Source organism: Canis lupus, chromosome 23, assembly GCF_048164855.1.
Source record: "Canis lupus baileyi chromosome 23, mCanLup2.hap1, whole genome shotgun sequence".
In the NCBI taxonomy this organism is placed as follows: domain Eukaryota; kingdom Metazoa; phylum Chordata; class Mammalia; order Carnivora; family Canidae; genus Canis; species Canis lupus.
Window position 1 is genome coordinate 25,736,473 of NC_132860.1, and position 21,272 is coordinate 25,757,744.

Consider the following 21,272-nt stretch of genomic DNA (forward strand, 5'->3'; position numbering starts at 1 on the left):
GTCTTATCCAACCTGAGGCTAGCCCAAGCCAAGTTCCAGCTAAAACCTGGGAACCCTGTACCCTTATCTCCTGGATTCCTCTTTGTGCCCCTAGAAGACGTAGCCCCTCCTCCCCCAAATCTCACTGCTCACAGACCACAAATAGTACTATAGGGTGGTGGGCAGGACAGAGGGGCTGCAACCAGCACACAGATGAATACACTTCCTTTATCGAGGGCGACAAACCGAAACGAAACCCCAAAACCCCAAACATGTAAAAACCCAGGGTGCTAGAAATACAAACTCAATTCATTCAAATTCAAGCTCGTCCAGACCCTGGTCACAAACCCTAGTGAGGTGCATGTGAGCACCAGGTCAGGGAGAGGGAGAAGGAGTGAGGCCAAGAGAAAGGGTGGGAAGGGGGCCCCTATAGGCCCCCTAGGGATCACCCTCACACTGGTATCTTCACCTTCCCAGTGACAGTGAAGACCTACCAGGCCCTAATCTTTTGACCCCCATCCCATCCCTGGCCAGGGCTTTGAACACCAGTCCCAAATGGTTCTGCCCTCCCTTGCTCTGTCCTCATTTGCTCAGGCTTCCAGCCTCACTCTTCTCCTCCTCCACACTCTTCTCTGTGATTAGTAGCAGGTTAGGGTACTGTGTGAGCCGCAGTGAGGCTGGGGGCCCAGGGGAGGCAGGGTGGAGACGGGGTGAAGAGAGGAGAAGAGCTGTCCAAGGATCCCTCTCTTCATGGGATCCCAAACTGTACAACCAGCTCCTCTTTTGCGTCCACTCGGATCTGAGAAAGTGCACTGTAGGCATAAGCAGCTATCCTGGAGACCTGAGAGGGACCAGGGACGAGAGCAACAGAGAGACACAGTGAGAAGAGAGATCCGGAAAGCCGGGGAAGGGGGATCGGGTAGCAAGAGAGGAGGGGGTGGTGGGGGACAGGAAGCCAAAGAAAAAGGTAATGACGGGAAAGACAGAAAAGTACAAAGCAGAGAAAGAGAATAAAGGTAGAGAGGGGAAGATACAAAGTAAGGTGAGAGTGAGTGGGGCATTCGAGCTACCAGGCTCCCTAACTCCACTTCCCTACCGCCTCTGAGACAGAGAGGGTGAGCCCTCTGCCACAGCCCAGCTATAAGGGAAGGGTAGGCGCGGGTGGGCTCAGGGGTGGCTCACCTGCTGCAAATCGGAGAAGGGGATGGGCTCGCTGGCCAGCACTTGGTGGGGCTGGCTGGTGAGAGATGGCAGCGGTGGCAGCTTCTTCCAGTGGGTCAGGCTGCTGCTCAGCACAGCCAAGCGGGTGCTGGCCAAGAGGGAGGACGGCGGGGAGCGGTCAGGCCAGTCTGCTCTGCCCAGCCCAGCCCAGCCCAGGCAAGCTTCAGTCCCTTGGGCCAGAGGAGCAGGGTGACAGGCACCTCTGCTCACCACAAACTCACTTCAGGCCCACCTCCCTTGGCCTCCGCACCCTTGAGGGCCATGGGGCAAACAGGGCTGACACGAACATCTGCTGAGGTAGCGGAGAGATCTGTCGTCCATCTCCTGGGCTTCACCCAAACCAGAAGCCTGGCCTGGGGCCCAGGCTCCAAAGCTGGATAAGGGGCAGGGAGGAGCCCAAGGAGCCTGAAGGGGGGACCCAAGCTGGCCAGGTCTCACCTGTACTGCCTTGCCCGATCCATGTACTCATGCTGCTCCATGCCCTGGGAGTCCGCAGCAGACACGTCAATGATGTTGCTTTGGGGAGAGGAGGCAGAGGGAACATGACAGGTGCTTCAAGAGGGACACACGGGATTCACTGCCAAGTGCCAACTCCAGGGCTATCTGACACCACTGGCCCTGCCCGCCCAGTGGAGTAGGACTGGGCCCAGAAGCACCTCTTGCCACTGACTTTGTCCCATCCCCCATGTCCTGGGCCCTGTCCCTCTGTCCATCCTTTAACATGGATAGAGAAGCTCTGCCCAGGCTTGGTCCTGTGGTGCTCACCTGGCTGTTTTAGCAAGGATGGAGGAGAGCAGGGCCTGCTCATCTGTGCGGGTGGGAGGCAGGCTGTGGTAGTTGGGCTCAGCTCCATTGAGGGCTTTGGTAGGGGGGCTGCTAGGGTCCAGCAGCAGCTTCCGTTCCTCTCGGTCCTAGGTGAGGTGATAGGAGAGAAGTCAGCCCTGGACCCTTTAGTCCAACCTGCCTTTCCTGGGCTCTTCTCTCAGCCCAGCTCTGACCCTGAAGCACCAAAAAATACCCTAAGTGCCCAAGTGTATGGCATGTCAGCTAAGACTCAGTCCTGCCTGCCCTCAGGAGCTCAGCTGAGTTGGTGGTCTAGAATGAATCAAAGTGGAACCAAGCAGTCCTAGAGGCCCTGAAAAGATGGACACAGGCACAAAGCATATATTCAGTAACAGGTCTAGAGCTTCAGAAAACAGTCCAGCACCTGACAGACAAAGGATACTGGAAGCTGGAAGCCAGAGGAATGAGGTCTAGAAACTGCTGCAGGTCAGGAGCCTAAGAATGGCACTCCTGATCCCCAGGCCAGGCCCTCCCCAGCTAGCTGGCTGCTCCCACGACAGACGCCCTGAGAACCCAGACAGTTCTATTCCTCGTATAATGTCAGGGCAGGAGTCCCAGTCTCTGGGTCACACAGTCCCAAGTGTGCCCCCTTCTTGAGGGCAGGTCCCTTCTACTCACAGGTATTCACTCTCTTCTGATGTCCTCTTTGTATATGACTCCCAGGACTATACTTGGTGCCCCTGGTGAAGCCTGGCCTGACACTGGAGCTGTTCCCTCCCTTGCCAATCCACCACACCTCTGTTAGTGTGGTTTTGCTGATTTTCCGTAGTCCGTGTTACTGCTAGCCTATGCTGATAATCAAACCCCCAGAATTAACCTGGGGCCAAACCAGGTCTCCCTGGTCCTTCACAATTCTGTGTATATTTCCCCTCGTTCTTTCAGTCCCTCGTTCTCATCTACCACAATGTCTCCGGGTACCACCCTGCTTTGAGCCCATTAGCAGCAAATCCCTGCTGGCTTTGTGTCAGCTTCAAATTGGATAAGCAGACTTGCTGGTTATCTATCCAAGCCATAAAGGGCAAGGGTGCCCAGGACAAAGCCAAGGACAAGGGGCCTATCCTGCCTAATGCTGACTCACCGACCCTTAGTGCCAGACCACCAGTGCTCCACTCCAGGCCGCTCTCAGTTCCTACCACAGCCCTTCCCGTGGAAGGCTCCTGACTCCACAACCCTCCTTACACAGGGCCACTTCCTCCCGCCCCACCCTAGGCAGGCCCAGCGTTTTCACAACACTCTTCCTCAAGCCCAGGGTGCCCAAGTGTCCCCAGTTCCCCACAACAGGAGACAAAAGCTGTAGGACTCTGCCCTATCCCCTTAAAAACACGGCCCCTCCCCCTTAAAAACACAGGCTAAGTATTAAAGAGCTAGAAAGACAAAAGGCTTGCCACAGACCGAGCTATCTCACAGAAAAGCTAGCTCCATCACGAACCCTGAGTTTGCTTCCTGGGTGTCATCCTTCCCCCAGCCCTACTCGAGACAGATCTGCCTGCAAGACGGAGCATAAGCTTCCCATCGGGTTGCTCAAGAACAAAGTTGTTTTCTGGAGACCTAGACTCCCAGAGGAGGCTGGGCTACTCCCATCAGAGTGGACAAATAACGTCATCCCACCCTCAACAGGCAACTGCAGCAGGGAAGAGGTTTTCCATACCAAGGGCTGTCCCTGAGTCAGTGTCAACCCAGGAGTCAGGGCTTCACTGTCTGCCCTAGACACATAGATGTGGCTTGCCCATGACTAGCCACCTGGTCTACGGGCACAGGTTTGAAAGAGACAGCTTGGTCCAATGTATAAAGCACATGGCTTGGTATCAAGACACCGTGACTATGGCACTATTCGGCTCTCTGTCCTTGGCTAAATCACTTAGTCTCTCTAAACTTTTTCCTTGCCTTTAAATACAGGACCTGTACCTATACGACAAACGTTTGGCAAAAATCAAATGAAAGAACTATAAAAGGCCTTTGAAAAATGTGTAATAGGTTTCTTTTTATTATAATAAAGGAGTAGAGATGAAAGTGGGAGAGGGACTCTGAGATAGTGAATGGTATGGTATAGACCTTTGCCACACGAAGCCTCAAATCACCCAGCACTGATCAAGCACCTCTCTGGGGGGTTAGAAACAGAAGTGAGAGCCTGTCAAGAAGAAGATGAAATTCAGGAAAGCAGCAAGCCTAGTTCTCCCAACTAGAAGCCAATATTCTTTATTAGAAGACACTAATTCTTCTTGACTCTTTCCTTGCAAGAGTCTGTATTATCCTGCGGGGATGATTTCCCACTACCCTTGTTTTCCCAGTAGACGGGAATACTGTCTCCTCTAAGAGACTGAGGTGAACTGAGGAGTAGTAGGCATTAAGTATGCCTAACATGGGATCCCTGGGTGGTGCAGCGGTTTAGCGCCCGCCTTTGGCCCGGGGCCCGATCCTGGAGACCCGGGATCGAATCCCACATCGGGCTCCCGGTGCATGGAGCCTGCTTCTCCCTCTGTCTGTGTCTGCCTCTCTCTCTCTCTGTGATGACTATCATAAATAAATAAATAAATTTAAAAAAAAAAGTATGCCTAACATAAGGCATAGGAAATAAGATGTGTTCATTGAGTGTTTGGAAAATTAATGAGGCCCAGGAGCTACCCATGCCTCTCAAACAAATGACATTTCCTAGCCTTAAGTCCTTAATCCAAAATAGGTTCATGTGAGTGACTGAGGAAAGACCTACTTCGCAAATACTAGTAATATAGTCCATTTCTGTGACCATCTTCCCCACCAGACTCTGAGCTACTTGCAGAAATCTTTCTATCGTCTCTGCGTCTAGAATGTGTTGAAATGCAGAATCCAGGCTTAGAGGCAATCAAAAAGGTGATGGCAAAGAGCTTGAGACTTCATTCTTGGGAAGGTCTCCCCACTCCTAAAAAGAGATAGGCAGGCAGGGCAGGGTTTAAGGTGTGAGAAGTGAGAATGCACCAAGTGGAAGAGGGAGAATGAAAAACTGCACAAGTTTTCCAGCTTAATCTCTTGTGCAAAGGCATCAGATCTACAAATTCCCAGGACAACTACTCGTCTAGCTGAAGGAACCCTCAGGCCCCAGGCAAAAACTGCACGAGGCAGGCAAAACTGTGCTCCCCATCCCATCTCTCTCATTTAATCCAGCCAGAGCAGAAACCCACTTTGTAACTTCCCAACTTCCCACATATCTCGATGTCATTGTCTCTATTAAATTCTTCACTGGTCAATTCAAATGCCACCTACTTCCAGACGCCTTCTCTGACCCCAAATCGGCAGTGACCTTCCTTCTCCAACCCCAGGGGCTGAGAGCAGACACAGATTCCTGATTCATGCAGGACAAACTAATTCTGAGCCTCAGTTTACCCATCCCTAGAATGGATTCACAAAGCCCGCTCCTACAAGCACAGAAAAAGCACAGAAAACTGATGAGACCATGTTTCCCAGAGACCTAGGCTGAGGATCCTGAAGGCTATAAAGGTTTAAGGGTAGGATAAGATGAAAGGGGTGGGAGCGAGCGGGACAAGCACCTGCCTGCACACCCCAGTGCGGAGACTGTAGAGAAAGCTGGGGCTTTAACAGGGGTAGGAGCCCGGCCGGGCGTCCCCTCTGTAATCTGTCCCCTCCCGGCCGCCGTACTATATGAGCCCCGCAGTCCTGCTCCCGCTCTTCTGCAGGTTTTCTTCTGAGCCCGACGCCCCAGTCTCGCAACCCTCATTCCCGAGCCTCGCCCGCCGCGGCCGCACCTGGTCCGAGTCCTCGTTCTCGCTGCTGTAGCAGCACCCCATGGCCGGGGTCGGGCCGGGCGCTCAGGCCGAGCCGAGGAGGGACGGCGTCCGTCGGGAGCCCTTCCGGTCACATGACCCGTGGCTACAGCCAGCAGGCAGCCACCCTCCTCCTCGCCTATCCCTTCCCAGAGCCGCGCCGCGGCCGCCGCCACCCCGGCTTCCGGCCCCGCCTCCACCGCGTGATCATCGCCAACCAATGGGAAGGCTCGCTTCGCTTGACAAGACTCGAGGCACATGATGCGAGAAAGGGAGGGGCGGATCACATGACTTCAGCCTCTGCCCAGTTTCAGAGATCGAGGCTTCGTCCACCGGCTCTGGGGGCTCTTCTCTGCGGCCGGCCCTCGTGCTATGTGGTTGCGTGGCTGCCAAGCTACCTCTCTGGGCCAGTGAGTGAACTTTTACCAAAAGCTATTATGATTTGGTCTCCTAAATGCCATGCGAGGGGCGATTGGAATTGACGCCCTACGCTTCTAGAGCACACAAGTCTCTGTGTACATTGGATCCAGATGCCTAGCGTCCAGTTGGGGGACACATAGAGTGTGGCACCCAATGGAGTTCTCACCCTGGACTAAGGATCGACAACTTACTGGAAGAAGAGCCCTTACTCCTACACAAACCAAGGCAGAGCAGAGCTCAAACCTGGAAGAGGTAGAGGCCACCTCACGGTCTTTGCCCTTAGGCACGTCTCTTCAATCTTGCTTGGTTTTCTTAAGCAACCATAGTAATCTAACACACAATGCTCTTTTCTTAGAACCATCCTATATTTTCCCTTGGACGCTGAACACAGGTCCACGTCTGTCATTCAAGATCTTGCAGAGTCTCTTACCTGCCTCCCATGCCAGCATCTGAGTCACGGGGGCTGGTGGTGGTGCAGGAATCGGAGTAATGCCTCGCCAGCCAGCCGTAAGAAAGAAAATATTTGCAGTTTCCTGACAGACCCTCTGGACTTTCCACACGTGGCCTTGTACACTGTCTCCCTACTAGGTGTCTCTTCTGTCTTCAAGCCTCACTACAAACAGTAACCTCCTGATTGCCATCTCCAATCCCATTATTTGGGCATCCTCAGCTCCCTGTGCTTAATCCCTATCCCATACGGATTTCTTCATTTATTGAATCAAGTAATTATCTGTAATGTGCCACACAATGTTCTGTCTAGATATACAGAGGTTCACAAAAAAGCCTAAAGTGTATCAATGGAGTACTGGATTATGTTTTATTCTCCTTTTCTGGATCAGTCTCTTCCTCCAAACTTGGGAGTTCCTGGAGGAAAGGAACAAGATCTGAACCCTCTCTGCTACCCACACCCTGGCATTTGCTTAGACAAAATGTCAATTGAATTTTGAATTGAGTAAATTACAGACTCCCATTACCTTGGGTCACACCATGTCCCCTGTCCTGGGAGGGGACATACAAGGAGTTAGAGGAGAGGTCACTGAACCCAGTAGCTCTTAATACCCCTCAGATCAAGACCCTGAAATTCTGTAAATTCTTACATGGCTTGAGAAGGGTAAGAGTCAGACCCACCTTGTTCCTGCAGTAACTTGAACTGCAGGTCTCAGGTGACAGCAGCAGCTTCTGCATCAATAATTGAGAGCAGGTGCAGCCTGCCTCAGGGTTCTCTAGCCCCAAGGACTCCTCCTCCTGTCCTATGCTCTGATCTTCCCCCAGCCGGAGCCTCCAGCCCAGGTAAGCAGGGCTCTTGAGTGTGGGTTCCCAAGCATACCAGTTCAAACTCACTATCACTCACCTACTCACATCCACTTTTACACTCTTGCTTTCAATTTTAGTCCCCACCATCACCAGAGGCCTCACAAGGGGCAGATGTGGAGGAAAGGGAGGATCATCCAGAGTATGCAAGAGGAAAGAGCACTTATCCCCCATCGGGGCCCTGGAAGAAGAGGCTCGAGCTTGGGGGGACAGTGGGTGCTGTATGTGTACACGCTTGTAAAAAGAATTCTGAAAGAGAACAGAAAAGGCAAATGCAGGGGAGGAGGCATGAAAGGACTGGAGAAGAGACAGAGACTCAGGGACTCCTCCCAACCTCAGGAAAGAACAGATGGAGGGGTGGGAAGGAATTGCATCCTAACACCCTATGGAGTGTTTTGATTGCCTTTTACTGAGGCAGCACACAAGGCCCGAAGGGGTTTCTGACTACAAAGTTGTGCTCTTTTGCTCCACATTAATGGGTCAGAGGAGACAAGGCAGAGGGGAGGCTGGGTGGGGGATATCTCAGGGGACTATGGAAAGTGGTCCAGAAGAGGTGACTAAAGAGATGAGGGGAAACGGATGGAAGAAGCACGGTGAAGATAGGACCAAGGGGCAGAAGTGGGAAGAGGTGGTTTGGGGATGGATGCAGAACACAGACTAGCATGAAGTCCTTGAAAGTAAGTACATGGTTTTGGCATTGAACCAATTCAGATTCAAATCCCCATTTTGCTGTGTGACTATGGGCAAAAGACAGCCTTTCTGAGCTATGGTTTGTAAAACATAGGGACAATTAATACAAATGACAAATGGTGGATGTGGGTTTCCCTCCCTGCCTCTTCTCACCTCAGAGCCCTGGTGGGGACCATGTCCCCCGCCATCGCACTGGCCTTCCTGCCACTGGTGGTGACATTGCTGGTGCGGTACCGGCACTACTTCCGACTGCTGGTGCGCATGGTCTTGCTGCGGAGCCTCCGAGACTGCCTGTCAGGGCTACGGGCTGAGGAGCGGGCCTTCAGCTATGTGCTCACCCACGCCCTGCCTGGGGACCCCAGTCATATCCTCACCACCCTGGACCACTGGAGCAGCCACTGCGAGTACCTGGGCCACATGGGGCCTGTCAAAGGTCAGTGTTCCTTACCCTTCTGCTCCAGGCAGCACCCCTAAGATGGTAAGGAAGGTCTGGGACCTACCACTGCCTACTGGGTGCATTGGGCAGGTTCCTGATCCTCTGAGTCTCTCTTTTCTCCTCCACAAATGAGGGGGCTGGGCAAAGCTATTCATTCATCTAACAGTTATTGCCACCACTTTTGTACTAGGCCTGTACTAAGTGCTGGGTTGGAAAAGGAGGCAGAGGCCACACAGATGAATCAACCACAAATGTTGGCCTCAAAGGGGACAGTACAAAGGGGACAACCATCTCAGCATATAACTCATAACTTTGTAATTATCTGTGCTAAGTATTTCTCCCCCAATCACGGAGGCTCCTACATCCCATTCAGAGTAATGCCTGGCTTTGTTGGAGTCCCAGGTCCTGGCACAAGTGATTTTACTTTATTTCAATTTTTATTCTATTATTTTATTTTTAGATTTTATTTGAGAGTGTGCACAAGTCAGGGAGAGGGGCAGAAGCAGAGAGGGAAGCAGACTCCTTGCTGAGCGGGGAGTCCAACTTGGGGCTCGATCCTAGGACCCCAAGATCATGACCTGAGCTAAAGGCAGACACTAAACCGACTGAGCTGCCTGGGCACCCAGCACAAGTGCTTTTAGAGTCTGAAGAAATTTTTCCAATTCCAAGGTTAGAAAGATATTCAATGAACAAAATAAGAGGAAATGAAACTGGATGTTCTAGCAACAGTCTCTCAGAAGCCTGTGGCTCTTTCTGTTTGAGCCCTCCTGGAGGAAACAGACCCTAGAATTGCTTTCAGCTTGGCCAAGTAGATAAGGACAGGGGAGGGGAAGGGCAGAGCCAGCCACATACACTGGTGCAGCATGAAAAAATGAGCCAGCGCTGCCTTGGTTGACTTTGGGCACACTGTTTGGGAGGGCTGTGGTAGAGGCTACAGATGGAAGAATGGAAAAGTTGGATAGGATCAGGTCCAGGAAGGTCCTGAATGTCAGGCTAAGGATCTCAAGTTAAATCTCAAAGGCCTTGAGGATCACAGGAACTAAGGAGCAACAGGGTCAGATTTGTTTGTTGGAAAGATGCCTAATGGCTGGTATGAAGTGAAACTGAAAGAGGGGAAGGGAGAACCAGTGGGGCAGCTAGAGCTGTAGTCCGAGAGGAGACCCCAGCTGGTTGGGGCTGCAGTGAGGCAAGTGGGCATTCGAGATCCTTTTCTATCAGGGACCCCAAATCCATCTCCCATGTCTGCTGTAACAGCCATCTTCCCCTCAGGTCAGATCCTGACGCGACTGGTGGAGGAGAAGACCCCTGCGTGCGTGCTGGAGCTGGGCACCCACTTCGGGTATTCCACACTGCTTCTTGCCCGTGCTCTGCCCCCTGGGGGCCGCCTTCTCACCGTGGAATGGGACCCACGCATGGCAGCAGTGGCTGAAAAACTCATCCGCCTGGCTGGCTTTGACGAGCGCATGGTCAGCACCCACCTCCTTTCCACCCCCAGCCTTGCCCTAGCCAAGCCTCCCCAGTAAAGGAATCCCACCCAGGGGAAAGCAGCAGCTCCATTCCACATAGGGGACTGGGACCTTGGATGATGTGTGAACTCCTGTCCCCCTGTTCCAAGTCATTTGTCATATTTGCTGCTGGATGACAAAGGAGCAGTTAAGAGGAAGGTCTCTGGAGCCTAGCAAACCTGGGTCTGAACCCTTAGTCTAGTCTACCTCTTGTGACCTTTATGACCTAATTTCCTGAATCTCAGCTTCATCACTGCCAGAATGGAAATCACAATACTGATCCTGACCTCTTGGGTCTGTTCTGAAAACAGAGGAAATCTGAGAACACTCATGGGGACTTAGGCCAGGACCTGGCATAAAGTAAGCCAGATCCTGGGGGAGGTGGTCTGGTTTGGGAGACAGTCCCTCCCACCCTCACCTCCAGCTCCTCCCACCCCTACAGGTGGAGCTCATTGTGAGTAGCTCAGAGGAGGTGATCCCATGTCTACGAACCCAGTACCAGCTGAGTCGGGCAGACTTGGTGCTCCTGGCACACCGGCCCCGATGTTACCTGCGAGACCTGCAGCTGCTGGAGGCCCATGCCCTGCTGCCAGCTGGTGCTACTGTGTTGGCTGACCACGTGCTCTTCCCTGGTGCACCTCGCTTCCTGCAGTATGCCAAGAACTGTGGCCGCTACCGCTGTCGCCTCCACCACACTGGCCTCCCAGACTTCCCTGCCATCAAGGATGGCATAGCCCAGCTCACCTATGCAGGGCCTGGCTGAGGTCCAGGCCCAGGGGTACTTACTGCTGCCCCTCCACCCCCATCCAAACAAGGACCTCAGGACATCTCCTCCCCTCTCTGCTTGTGGCCTGACACATGCTGGGCTCAGGGATGGGGAGGCTGTCCTCCCACCTTTGCCCTACTCCAGTTCCACACTGACGAGGCGTCAAGTTAGGTCAGACTGCTTGGTCTCACTGGCCCCTACCTATCCTTCCAGAGAGACCTATGGATTAACAGGCAAGAGTCCTGAGCTCCCAACCCAACTCTATCACTGATTTTCTGGATGACTCCAAGGGAATCCCTGGGCTGCTCTGAGATTTAATCTGCTCTCCTAATACCAACGAAGCTGTCTGGAAGAGCTCCAGGGGCCCCCCATCTCTGAGACTCAGAAAGCCTGCCCTCCCCAGCCCATGCAGTTCCAGGTGGGATCAGAGGAAACAGAGAAGCTCTGAAGGAATGTATGGATACAAGCTGGGCCAGAGGAAACGGACATGAAGCCTGGGCCCATGGCTAGGGCCACCCTGGCCTTGCTTAGCCCTGGACCACATGGTCAGGTAGGCTTGCCTGAAGTCCCTTGTGTGCCCTCTTCCTAAAGCTCAAGATGCTGGATTCCTCTGCACCCCACCAACAAATAGGGAATAGACACGGGGGGAAAAAATCAGTCCTGTGTCTTTATTCAAGAGAGTTAGAAAGAGATTATACCTGGCAACCAAAGGGTGAGGTACTAGGCAGAAAGGTGGGTTGGGCTCAGGCCCTGGGGAATCACGGGCAAACTGATGGCCTGGGAGGAGCCAAGGAGACCAGTTCCTGGCAGCAGCTGAAGAGATACCCAAGGGTGAGCTTTCAGGCACTGGGGCAATCAGCTGGTTCTGCAGAGGATGCAGGGTAAGTTGGGCTGGCCTGGAATTTACCTGAGGCCACCCTGCCTTGTCTACCTAGATCATCCACTGGTCCTGATCCTGTTCGTTGCCTTCCATGTCCACCTGGAGAGAAGGCTGGGTGTGGGTGGGGAGGGGCCTCAGCCACCCAGCCAGCCCCAGTCCCAGATCTTGCCCGTCTGGCACCAGAGTCTCTGTACCTCTTGGCCACCAATTAGTTAGGTCAGGGGCAGGGGCCCTCCCCCACACCTCTACCTACCTCATTGACCTCTCCATCATCTGGTGACTCATTGTAGTCATTCATCTCATCCATGTCCTGCATATCCTCATCATCCTCTGAGTCCTCTTCACTATCCTCGTCGTCATCTTCATCCTCTTCTTCTTCATCATCATAGTGCTGGTGAGGCAGGGGAAAGACTATAGGCCCTATAAGAGTGCCTGGACCAGCTCAAGGTCCACTTGGAGCCAGTCTTTGGGGCCAGTGCATGACCCTCCATTCCCCAACCTTTCTCTGCTCCTTTGAGTCTAGCAGGCTGATGCATGTTCTATAGGACCTTAGTGCTGGGTTCAATGGCCACCACTCTACACCCTCTTTATAGCCTCCATCCAGAGCTGAACACCACAACCGCTCTGAGGTCAGAGGCAGGACCTTCAGAAGTAGAGCAGAGCTTTAGTCCACCTGGGCTCCACACAAGCCCTACCTGCTGGAACCACTCACCTCTGAGGCCGGCTTGCCAATAGGTACCAGGTTGTTGTCTTTCTCTGCAATACTCTGGAGCTGTAGCCAAATCAGGTGGAGAGCAGAGTCAGAGCCTGAGCAGGACAGGTCAGGGACATGAGACTGGCCTACTCTGCCCCTGAGAAGTCCCCTCAAGGGTGAAGCTTCCTTCCAGTTGCCAGAAAGAGCCAATCTCTTTGTCTCTTATCATCTGCCACTTACTTATAAACTCGATCCAACTACGTCAACTCTCTTAGGAGGAAACTGTGGCCTCCTAAGATGATGGTGAGGGTAAAGTGAGAGACTATCAGTCTAGAATAAGGCACCTACTAGGACCTCAATAAAGTCAAAATTATTATTTCTTATGTTTCAGAGGAAAGAGCCTTGGCCTCCAATCTGGCTCAGAAGTCTCACGGGCCCACAGTAAGTCAGGGTAATACAAAGATGTGAATCTAGGCCTCCTGCCTCCCAGCTTGATTGTTCCCAGTTCAGGGCAAAAAGCTCCTCCAAGAGGCTCCACCACTGTGCTAGGTCCTTACTCACCCAGGCCTGATGTTGTTGTTCTTGCTGCTGCAGCTCTGTCTCCTCCACACAGGGTCGATCCAGATTAAACCACAATGTCTCAGTCACACGGGGGAAGAGTGAGGGAAACAAGGTGGACATGGCTCCTAGACTGAGGTAAAGGGCCAGGTGAATCCAGCTGTCAGATGTGTTTGGTTTTGGGTTTTATTTGGTTATAGTTTGATTTGGGGATGGGGTGGAGTAGAAGGTAGCAGGGAAATAGCTCTTCTCTGTGGGAATCAAACAGACCTGGGTTTGAGTCCTGGCTCCACCACTTACTAGCTGTTTGACCTTGGCCAAGTCACTTAACCTCTATGAGCCTCAGTTTCCTCATCTGTAAAATGGGGGGAATAATAACAATTATACCACCCTCATACTTATTCTGATAATTTACTTTATGGAGAAGTAAAGTAGTTCAAGGGGAGGCGGGGAGGGGAATGGAAGCCAAATGTAGAGCTATGAATCCAGAATGCAGACTGGCATTACAAAATCAGAGGCAGCAGGGCTCCTCTGGTCCTATCCTTACCTCCTCCAAACACTAAGACCTACTTTTTGCCCCTCTATGATGATCCATACCATACTTACCCAGTGTCAGAAATTTAGGACACTAACCACCTCTCTCATGAACCAGCTAAACTGGGGTGGGGTGCAGCAGGGTTCAGGAAGACATTCTAAAGGCATGAGTAAATGAATGAATAAGTAAATGGAAAGCTGAATGAACTAACGTGAATGGATAATGTAAATTCGGCACGGATTAAAAGCAGCTGAGGGGGACCGGAAAGGTCCCAGAGAATTTGAATTAAAACCTTTCAGCTCACAGGAAAATTGAGGCCCTGCGACAGGCAACGACTGGCTCTAGGTCACAAGTGAGCTGGGGCATCATATTCCGCGGGGAAGAAATCGAGGCCAGGCACTAGAGGAGATGAGCAGGAGAAATAGACCGACGTCTACTTCTGCTTTTGCCCTAAACTCATTTAGCCGATCCCGGGCCCGCCGCTGCCCTTCCGTGAACCTCAGCTTCCCGGGCCGTGTCAGCAGCACAACTAGCCATCCTCACTCCCGGCCGGTCGTAGGAGAGGCCAGAGCCCGAGGCTCCGAAAGCCCCCCCCTCGCCGCAAAGCCCCCGCCCACTCTTTGCTCATTATGATAATGACCGCGGGGTGGACCAACACGAAGAATGCAGGGGCGGGATTCGAGCAGGCATTTACCCTTATAGGGCTGCTAATCGCGAAAGGAGCGGGGCCTGAATGGGGCCAATTAACTGGGAGGAATGGTGGGTGACAGAAACGGACACCAATGAGGGACGGATCTCGGGCGACTGGGTGGGGCTTAGCCTCGAGGAAGCGGCCAATGAACTGGAGCTCTTTAATGTGGAAAGGAGTCGGAACGTGGAGCCCCTGAGAAGCCGGGTCAGGACCGCGGGGGTCCTCCGGGAGAGGGAGACGAGAAGGGGCAAGGAGACAGAGGCCGCAGCCTGGCTTCCGTACTTACCGCGCCAGCAGGCGGCAGCCGGCGGCGACCCGGAAGCACTTCTCTCTGCCCGAGCGGAAGAACCCACCAGAGCCCGGGAACCACCAACGCATGCGCCTTTGCTCTCCTTTTGTTTCCCGCTCCCGCCCACCCCACCGGATGTGACGTTACACACCTCAGTCACGTAGTTGAGGTTGGAAATTTGCATACTCCGTTGGCCCCTCCTTGAGCCTCCGCCCTTCGGCTCCCCCTGTCTGCCCGCCCCCCCGCCAACGGCCCCATCGAACCCCGCCCATTCGTCCCTAGCCAGGATCTGCTTGCCAAGCCCTGCTGGAAAATAGCTGGCAGCAGCTACCTGCTTTAGCACTGGAACTCTTTGTCCTGCCGCGCGTCCCAAGAAAATTCGTTTGCTTCTACCCCCAAATCGCGGGGCGATATTATGCCCCTTCTGTCTGTCTTTCCTCACCCTCAGCTTCTTGGTTGGTGCATGTATGTATGACTTCAGCAGAAATAGTTGAGTCCCTACTGTATTCCAGGCTCTGCTAGAAGCTGGGGATGAATCTAGATCACGGTCCCTGCCCCCGTAGACCTCACAGTCCAGGGGAGAAGCCAGGCTCCACAGACCCACAGTGGACTCAGCGGTTTCTTACGACTGCCTGTCCAGCTCTGCATCTGAGTTCATGTACGGGTTTCAGTGACCAGTCAGCCTCAGGACACCACTTTTGGGGAATTCAGTTGCCCTTTCCGGGACTGGTCTAAATACCTTTAGTGGTCAGCCTCGTCATCTCTCCCAGTCCTTTGTTGATGAGTCTGTTCTGGTAACCGCTGAGTCAGCCTCCCCTTCAGAGATCATGCCTTCTGTCAAACGGCAGTTCTTCGAACCCAACCCCCCCATTAAGCTCCATCACCCACCAGCCTCTTCTAGAGCTAGCAATCATCCCTGATTCCGCTCCTGACCACTCCAGATGCGTGAGCTTTAACAAGTCCTTTTTCCACCCCGGTCTGGATTCAGTTTCCTCTTCAACCATAAACTTCAGAAACTGCGCATCCTTCCTCCTATCCTGGACTGATGTGAGGATTTGGTGAGACTACATGTTTAAGTGGTAGTGTACTGTGTATGTTAACGTGATTGTGTTTCCAAGCAGTTCTGGTAGTCATGAAGCTTTTCATTAAAGGATAAAATTTGGGGCAGCCCCGGGTGGCTCAGCGGTTTGGCGCCGCCTTCAGCCCAGGACCTGGTCCTGGAGACCTAGGATCGAGTCCCAGGATCGAGTCCCACGTCGGGCTCCCTGCATGGAGCCTGCTTCTCCCTCTGCCTGTGTCTCTGCCTCTCTTTCTGTGTCTCTCATGAATAAATAAACAAAATCTTTCTTAAAAGTGAAGAGTAAAATTTGCCTCTTGGAAATGTCCACCTTTTTCATTCATTCATTCTACAAGTACGTACTTAGTGCCTTACTATATGCCTGTCACTAGTCTAAGTAGTGGGTATACAATAGGGAACAAAACAGATGCCCCCCAACAATCTCCATGCAGCTTCCATTCTAATAGGAGAGATAAACAACAAAGAAGATAAACAAAATACAGTTTTAAGATTGGGATTGCAGGATTGCAGTAAATAACCTAGGAGAGGGGCACCTGGGTGGCTCAGTGGTTGAGCATCTGCTCCCAGGAGGGTCCTGGGATCAAGTCTCACATCAGGCTCCCACATCAGGCTCCCTGGGATCAAGTCTCACATCAGGCTCCCTGCAGGGGGCCTGCTTCTCCTTCTGCTTATGTCTCAGGCTCTCTCTGTGTGTCTTTTATGAATAAATTAGTAAAATCCTTAAAAAAAAAAACTAGAAAAAAAAACATAAATCAGAGAAGCAGGGAGGGGAGGGGTTTTATTTTAGATAGGGGGGCCAAGGAAAACCTTACTAGGCAGGTGACTTTTGAGCAAAGGTCTAAAGAAAAAGCCGGGGGTGCAGGGGTGGCGAGCACTGTTCTGATATTTAGGAAAGAGCATTTCAGAGAGAGAACAAGTGCAAAGCGTCTAGAATGGCTGAAGCATAGTGTACTACGGTGAGAGCTGCAGATGAGGACAGAGAAGTAGCAGGAGCCAGATAGTACAGTCTTGCGAGTCACAATAATGACTTTAGCTTCTACTCCATGTTGAGAATCCTGTGAAGGGTTTTGAGCAGAGGATCCACACAATCTGATTTACATTTTAACAGAGTTAACTCTGGCTGTTCTATGAAGAATAGATTCAGGAGGGAGAGTGGCAGAAGCAGGGAGACCAACTGGAAGCCTATTACAATAATCCAGAGGTGGGGGATAAAAAGTGGTTGAATGTTGAATATATTTAGAGGGTAGGGACAAGAGAGCTTGCTGACAGATTGGATGCAGAATATCAGAGGAAGAAAGGAGCCAAGATTTTTGAACTGAACAACTGGGAGACCAGCGTTACCATTTCTTGAGATGGGAAAGACAAGGGAGATGTTGTTTTATGTAGGGAACTATCTGGAGCTCATTTTTGGGTGTGTGCAGAGTTTAAAATGCTCACTAGAGTACAGATGGTGAGAGGGCAGGAGGAACAGGGGGCAAGAAGTCTGAGGTCAGGGGAGAGATCTAGACTGCAGATATCAATTTGGGAGTTATCAGCACATAGATGGCATTTAAAGCCATGAGATGATATGAGATCATCAAAGGAATGAGTGTAGATGGAAAATAGTTTCCTTCAACATTCATCATTTAAGGAAACTAGGAGAAGCATCAGATCAGACTGAGGGGGTCCAAAAATATAAGTAGAAACGCAGGCAAGCTGGGTGGTATCCTGTAAGCCGAGTACAGAAGAGGTATGAGGAAGGAGGTGATGCTCCCCTACAGCCTTGTTCTGTACAAATTGATTCTATTGTATCCCTAGCAGACCAGAAATTCTTGAGGGCACAGACTTGAGTGGTTTCTATGTCCCCAGGACTCAGACTGATGTCTCCCTTCTCCTGGATCCCTTACCTGTTCTTCCTGTGGCCTATGTCCCCATGAGTCCTCCTGCTTCTTTTCCTTATAGACTCCCTACCTCCAGCACCCTTTGCCTCCCATGCTTCCTGACAGCTCTGGCCTAATGGAAATCCTCCTGTAACCTAGAGTTTCTTACCAAGGTCCAGCCAGGTTCAACATGCCACAGTGACTGGTTAGCTTGGGGGAGGGAAAAAAGAAATGGGAGAAGTGGAAATATTGTGTGATTTCCTATTTTGGGCTTGGGCAATTCAGTCAATGATGGTGACATTTGTCTTACATTCCTTATCCATCATTTAACCTTGCTGAATGTTTAAGTTGCTTTCATTTCAAGGATAATAAAACTAAGACTGAGAGATTAAGAAATTTGCTTCATATTCCTTCATTTGTTCCACTGTTTGGTCAACATTTATTGAGTGCCAAGCAAATGCCAGACACATGCTAGGTCCTAGGGACAGAAGCAGACATAATCCCTGTCCTAGAGAAAAATACAGTCCAGTGAGGACTAAAACAATTATACACAATTATAGGAGAGGGTAGTAAATGTTAAAAATCAATGTATGTAAAAAAAGAAAAAATAAATAAGTGTATGTTGGGACGCCTGGGTGACTCAGCGGTTTAGTGCCTGCCTTCGGCCTAGGGCATGATCCTGGAGTCCCAGGACTGAGTCCCACATCGGTCTCCCTGTGTGGAGCCTGCTTCTCCCTCTGCCTATGTCTCTCCTTCCCTCTCTCTGTGTCTCTCATGAGTAAATAAATTAAAAATCTTAAAAAAAAAAAAATCAATGTATGTGGAGACCATATGAGAGCACAGAGGAAGGAGAGATGAATGGGTTCTGGAGAAAAGTTTAGACTTTTGTTCCAGGGAAGCATTAGAGAGGGCCTTGAGGGATGAGTAGGAGTTTACTGGTAGACAAGAGGGAGAAGGCAATGTATAAAGAGGCATGATTACCTTCAAGGACATGGAGTTGAAAGGTGATGATGTGTTTGAAGAACACTGAAAGAACTAGGAATTTTGGGCAGAACTGGGGATAGAGAAAGAAAGATGAGAAAGAATGTTAGGGAGACTCAGATGGGATGGGCTTTGGTAGCTCTGAGATGATGTGGACAGGATGGTAGTCAGGATCCAGAAAGAGTGAGAGCTGAGCGATGTGAATGCAATACCTCCTTGCTACCTGTTCCTGAAATGCACTGAGTACATTCCTGCTCCACAGCCTTTGGGCTTACGATTCCCCCAGCCTGGAACATATCCTTCTGGCAGTGTAAACTGACAGTTGGTTTCTTTTCTCTTATGTAAAGTAAGTGCCTGACTTAAGCTTTAATTACTGAAGCATCCAATGCACAGCTATCTCTAATAAACCAAGAGCCAGGTCACTTCCCCTCCACCAAGGCACTTTTGTTTTTGGGATCTTTGCTGATTTTGATAACTGTACCATTTGGGCCACTTATTTGTTCCCTATCCTCACTTTAAATTATCCCTCTTTTTTTTAGTTTTTTAAGATTTTGTTTATGTATTTATGTATTTATTTATTTATTTGAGTGAGGAGGAAGAGGGAAGTGGGAAGGTAGAGGCCCCTAGGGCCCCCGATATTCATACCAGGACCCTTCCTGTCCTCACTTCGATATTTACTGCCTCGCTCCATGCTCATCCTTCCATCACAGTCATCACTGCTAAGGCTTACAGTGAATGGAAAACCAAGATGAAACCCATCTCCTGCTATATACAAAATCAGCATGGTCCATTGGGTTTATCATTTTCATGACCATAATGACCCAAATGATCCCTCTTCATTTCCATTCCTGAAGAGGTCGCATTTGACCCTGAGTCCAGAGAATTATTTTTACCAGGTGCTCCCCTAATTGGAGGTCAATGCTACTATATTTTATAGGGACGATCAAACCATCCAAAAGGCACTAAAACTCCAAGGAGAAAACTTACATTCTTTCTCTGTCCCTTGAAGATGTAAACACCCAAGGAAGTAATTTAAGATTATTTGTCATGCATAAATACAAATCTCTTTTTTTTTTTTTAAGATTTTATTTATCTATCCATGAGAGACACAGAGAAAGAGGCAGAGACACAGGCAGAGGGAGAAGCAGGCTCCCTGCAGGGAGTCCGATGTGGGATTCAATCCCGGGACTCCAGGATCATGCCCTGAGCCAAAGGCAGCTGCTCAACCGGTGAGCCACCCATGCGCCCACACAAATACAAATCTTAAGAAGTCTTCACAAACATTAGTAAAAAGCTTTAGCCATTGGAGCAGGCAACCTTAACTTGTTCCATCTGTCAATTTGGACTCAACTGTTATTTATAAACTAGTGAGTTTTATATTAATGTACCTGATTCGTGGTGAAAATTTTGAAACAGAAGCTATAGGGTCTCTGTTATCTCTGCATGTTTATAAATGTCGATGGATGTATGATATGTATGTACATGTGGTTTTCTCTCTCTCTCTACCACCAGATGGTATTGCCAAAATTAGTTGGTAAAAGAGCTCTATTTAATTGGCTTAAAAATGAGCACTTTTGAATTAAATATTCCTAAAACTCAGATATACAGAAACTAACCCAAATGTTTTTCAAGTTCTTATGATCTGGGATAAACTTTGGTAAATAAAAGCTAGTTTAGGGACGCCTGGGCTCAGTGGTTGAGCAAATTCATGTTATCTCTAATACACATTTTGTCAGGAAGAAAAGTCTCTTGGGATGATGACTGACTTTGTCTAGTGTCTAATAAAGTTTTTGAGTAATCTAAACATAGTTGTTGGGAGCAAGTAATGTAGATAGAGGTAAGTGGGATAAGAGATTTTAGAGGCACCTGGGTGGCTCAGTTGTTGAGCATCTGCCTTTGGCTCAGATGGTGGGTCCTGGGATTAAGTCCTGCATCAGGCTTACCATAGGGAGCCTGCTTCTCCCTCTGCCTATGTCTCTGCCTCTCTCTGTGTCTCTCATGAATAAATAAACAAAATATTTTAAAAGAGAAAGAGAGAGATTTTAGGTGAACTGAGATCACTAGCCTGTTTTCATGGATAGACCTTTCAAGTTGAGGACAATGGCTATGGACTGGATTTCAGACTATTGTCTGTATAATCACTACATTTGCAACTATAATCCTATTTAGATGTGCGTATTCTGGGTTACAAAGTGCCCTACCCCTGACTTTTAACAGATTGGCTACCCTGCCAGTTAATCTCCTTACCATTGGGTCTGATACCTCAGAATCACAGGGTAGATTATAGTGTAAACCTTGAGATCCAGTTGTTCTTTCTTGCAACCCAAATGCCTGACTTAAGTTTGATTACTGACACATCTGCTTCAAGGACAGCCACTTCCTTTTTTTTTTTTTTTTTAAAGATATTTTATTTATTTATTCATGAGAGACACAGAGAGAAAAAGGCAGAGGGAGAAGCAGGCTCCATGCAGGGAGCCCAATGTGGGACTCGACCCTGGGTCTCCAGGATCACGCCCGGGGCCAAAGGCGGGGCCAAAGGCGGTGCTAAACCTCTGAGCCACCCAGGGATCCCCAAGGACAACCACTTCCAATAAACACTTTGCCAACACCATGGGCTAGATAAAGAGCCAGGCTACTTCCACCTCCAACTGAGGCTCTTTTGTTTTAAATATCTTGGCTGATTTCCATTGGACCATTAGGGTCACTTGTTTTGTCTCTTTTTGCACTTTGATTCCCACTCTTATTTTGTTGTTGTTTTTTACCTTAAATTGGCTCTGCACC

The 21,272-nt window shown here is 50.3% G+C and overlaps 3 protein-coding genes across 24 annotated transcripts; 1 reads left to right on the top strand and 2 right to left on the bottom strand.

The window, feature by feature from the left end:
* Positions 1–189: 189 nt before the first annotated feature.
* LAMTOR1 (late endosomal/lysosomal adaptor, MAPK and MTOR activator 1) lies at positions 190–5,991 on the bottom strand. Its single transcript, XM_072794458.1, has 5 exons — positions 5,781–5,991; positions 1,966–2,111; positions 1,639–1,716; positions 1,162–1,288; positions 190–820 (listed from the first exon to the last, which is right to left on the bottom strand). The coding sequence occupies exons 1-5, from the start codon at positions 5,820–5,822 to the stop codon at positions 728–730; spliced, it is 486 nt and encodes a 161-aa protein (XP_072650559.1). The 5' UTR covers positions 5,823–5,991; the 3' UTR covers positions 190–727.
* LOC140614938 (transmembrane O-methyltransferase) lies at positions 5,753–13,453 on the top strand. Of its 4 annotated transcripts, XM_072794421.1 has the most exons (5): positions 5,762–6,470; positions 6,574–7,508; positions 8,378–8,652; positions 9,925–10,121; positions 10,603–13,453. In XM_072794421.1, the coding sequence occupies exons 3-5, from the start codon at positions 8,394–8,396 to the stop codon at positions 10,921–10,923; spliced, it is 777 nt and encodes a 258-aa protein (XP_072650522.1). In that variant the 5' UTR covers positions 5,762–6,470; positions 6,574–7,508; positions 8,378–8,393; the 3' UTR covers positions 10,924–13,453. The 4 variants fall into 4 exon arrangements, with proteins under 4 accessions (XP_072650521.1, XP_072650519.1, XP_072650522.1 ...); XM_072794420.1 differs by having other exon boundaries at positions 5,753–6,940; XM_072794418.1 differs by lacking the exon at positions 6,574–7,508 and having other exon boundaries at positions 5,755–6,208.
* ANAPC15 (anaphase promoting complex subunit 15) lies at positions 11,574–15,462 on the bottom strand. Of its 19 annotated transcripts, none has more exons than XM_072794456.1 (6): positions 14,571–14,703; positions 13,329–13,413; positions 13,062–13,186; positions 12,519–12,578; positions 12,060–12,197; positions 11,574–11,905 (listed from the first exon to the last, which is right to left on the bottom strand). In XM_072794456.1, exons 3-6 carry the CDS (start codon positions 13,179–13,181, stop codon positions 11,858–11,860), a joined length of 366 nt encoding a protein of 121 aa, XP_072650557.1. In that variant the 5' UTR covers positions 13,182–13,186; positions 13,329–13,413; positions 14,571–14,703; the 3' UTR covers positions 11,574–11,857. The 19 variants fall into 19 exon arrangements, with proteins under 19 accessions (XP_072650557.1, XP_072650556.1, XP_072650551.1 ...); XM_072794455.1 differs by having other exon boundaries at positions 13,062–13,191; positions 13,359–13,413; positions 14,571–14,683; XM_072794450.1 differs by having other exon boundaries at positions 11,574–11,917; positions 14,571–14,683.
* Between the last annotated feature and the right edge of the window lie 5,810 nt (positions 15,463–21,272).

Bases quoted from the DNA above. Each gene is read 5' to 3' on its own strand.
- ANAPC15 (XM_072794441.1), bottom strand. From the start codon at position 14,662: ATGCGTTGGTGGTTCCCGGGCTCTGGTGGGTTCTTCCGCTCGGGCAGA. The intron at 12,198-12,518 runs GTGAGTGGTTCC...CTGCCTCACCAG, and splicing joins TTGGCAAGCCGGCCTCAGAG to CACTATGATGATGAAGAAGA. The intron at 11,918-12,059 runs GTAGGTAGAGGT...ACCCACACCCAG, and splicing joins ATGATGGAGAGGTCAATGAG to CCTTCTCTCCAGGTGGACAT.
- LAMTOR1 (XM_072794458.1), bottom strand. From the start codon at position 5,822: ATGGGGTGCTGCTACAGCAGCGAGAACGAGGACTCGGACCAG. The intron at 2,112-5,780 runs GTGCGGCCGCGG...CACCTCACCTAG, and splicing joins AGAACGAGGACTCGGACCAG to GACCGAGAGGAACGGAAGCT. The intron at 1,717-1,965 runs GTGAGCACCACA...CTCTCCCCAAAG, and splicing joins ATCCTTGCTAAAACAGCCAG to CAACATCATTGACGTGTCTG.
- LOC140614938 (XM_072794418.1), top strand. From the start codon at position 6,171: ATGTGGTTGCGTGGCTGCCAAGCTACCTCTCTGGGCCA. The intron at 6,209-8,377 runs GTGAGTGAACTT...TTCTCACCTCAG, and splicing joins CAAGCTACCTCTCTGGGCCA to AGCCCTGGTGGGGACCATGT. The intron at 8,653-9,924 runs GTCAGTGTTCCT...TCTTCCCCTCAG, and splicing joins CCACATGGGGCCTGTCAAAG to GTCAGATCCTGACGCGACTG.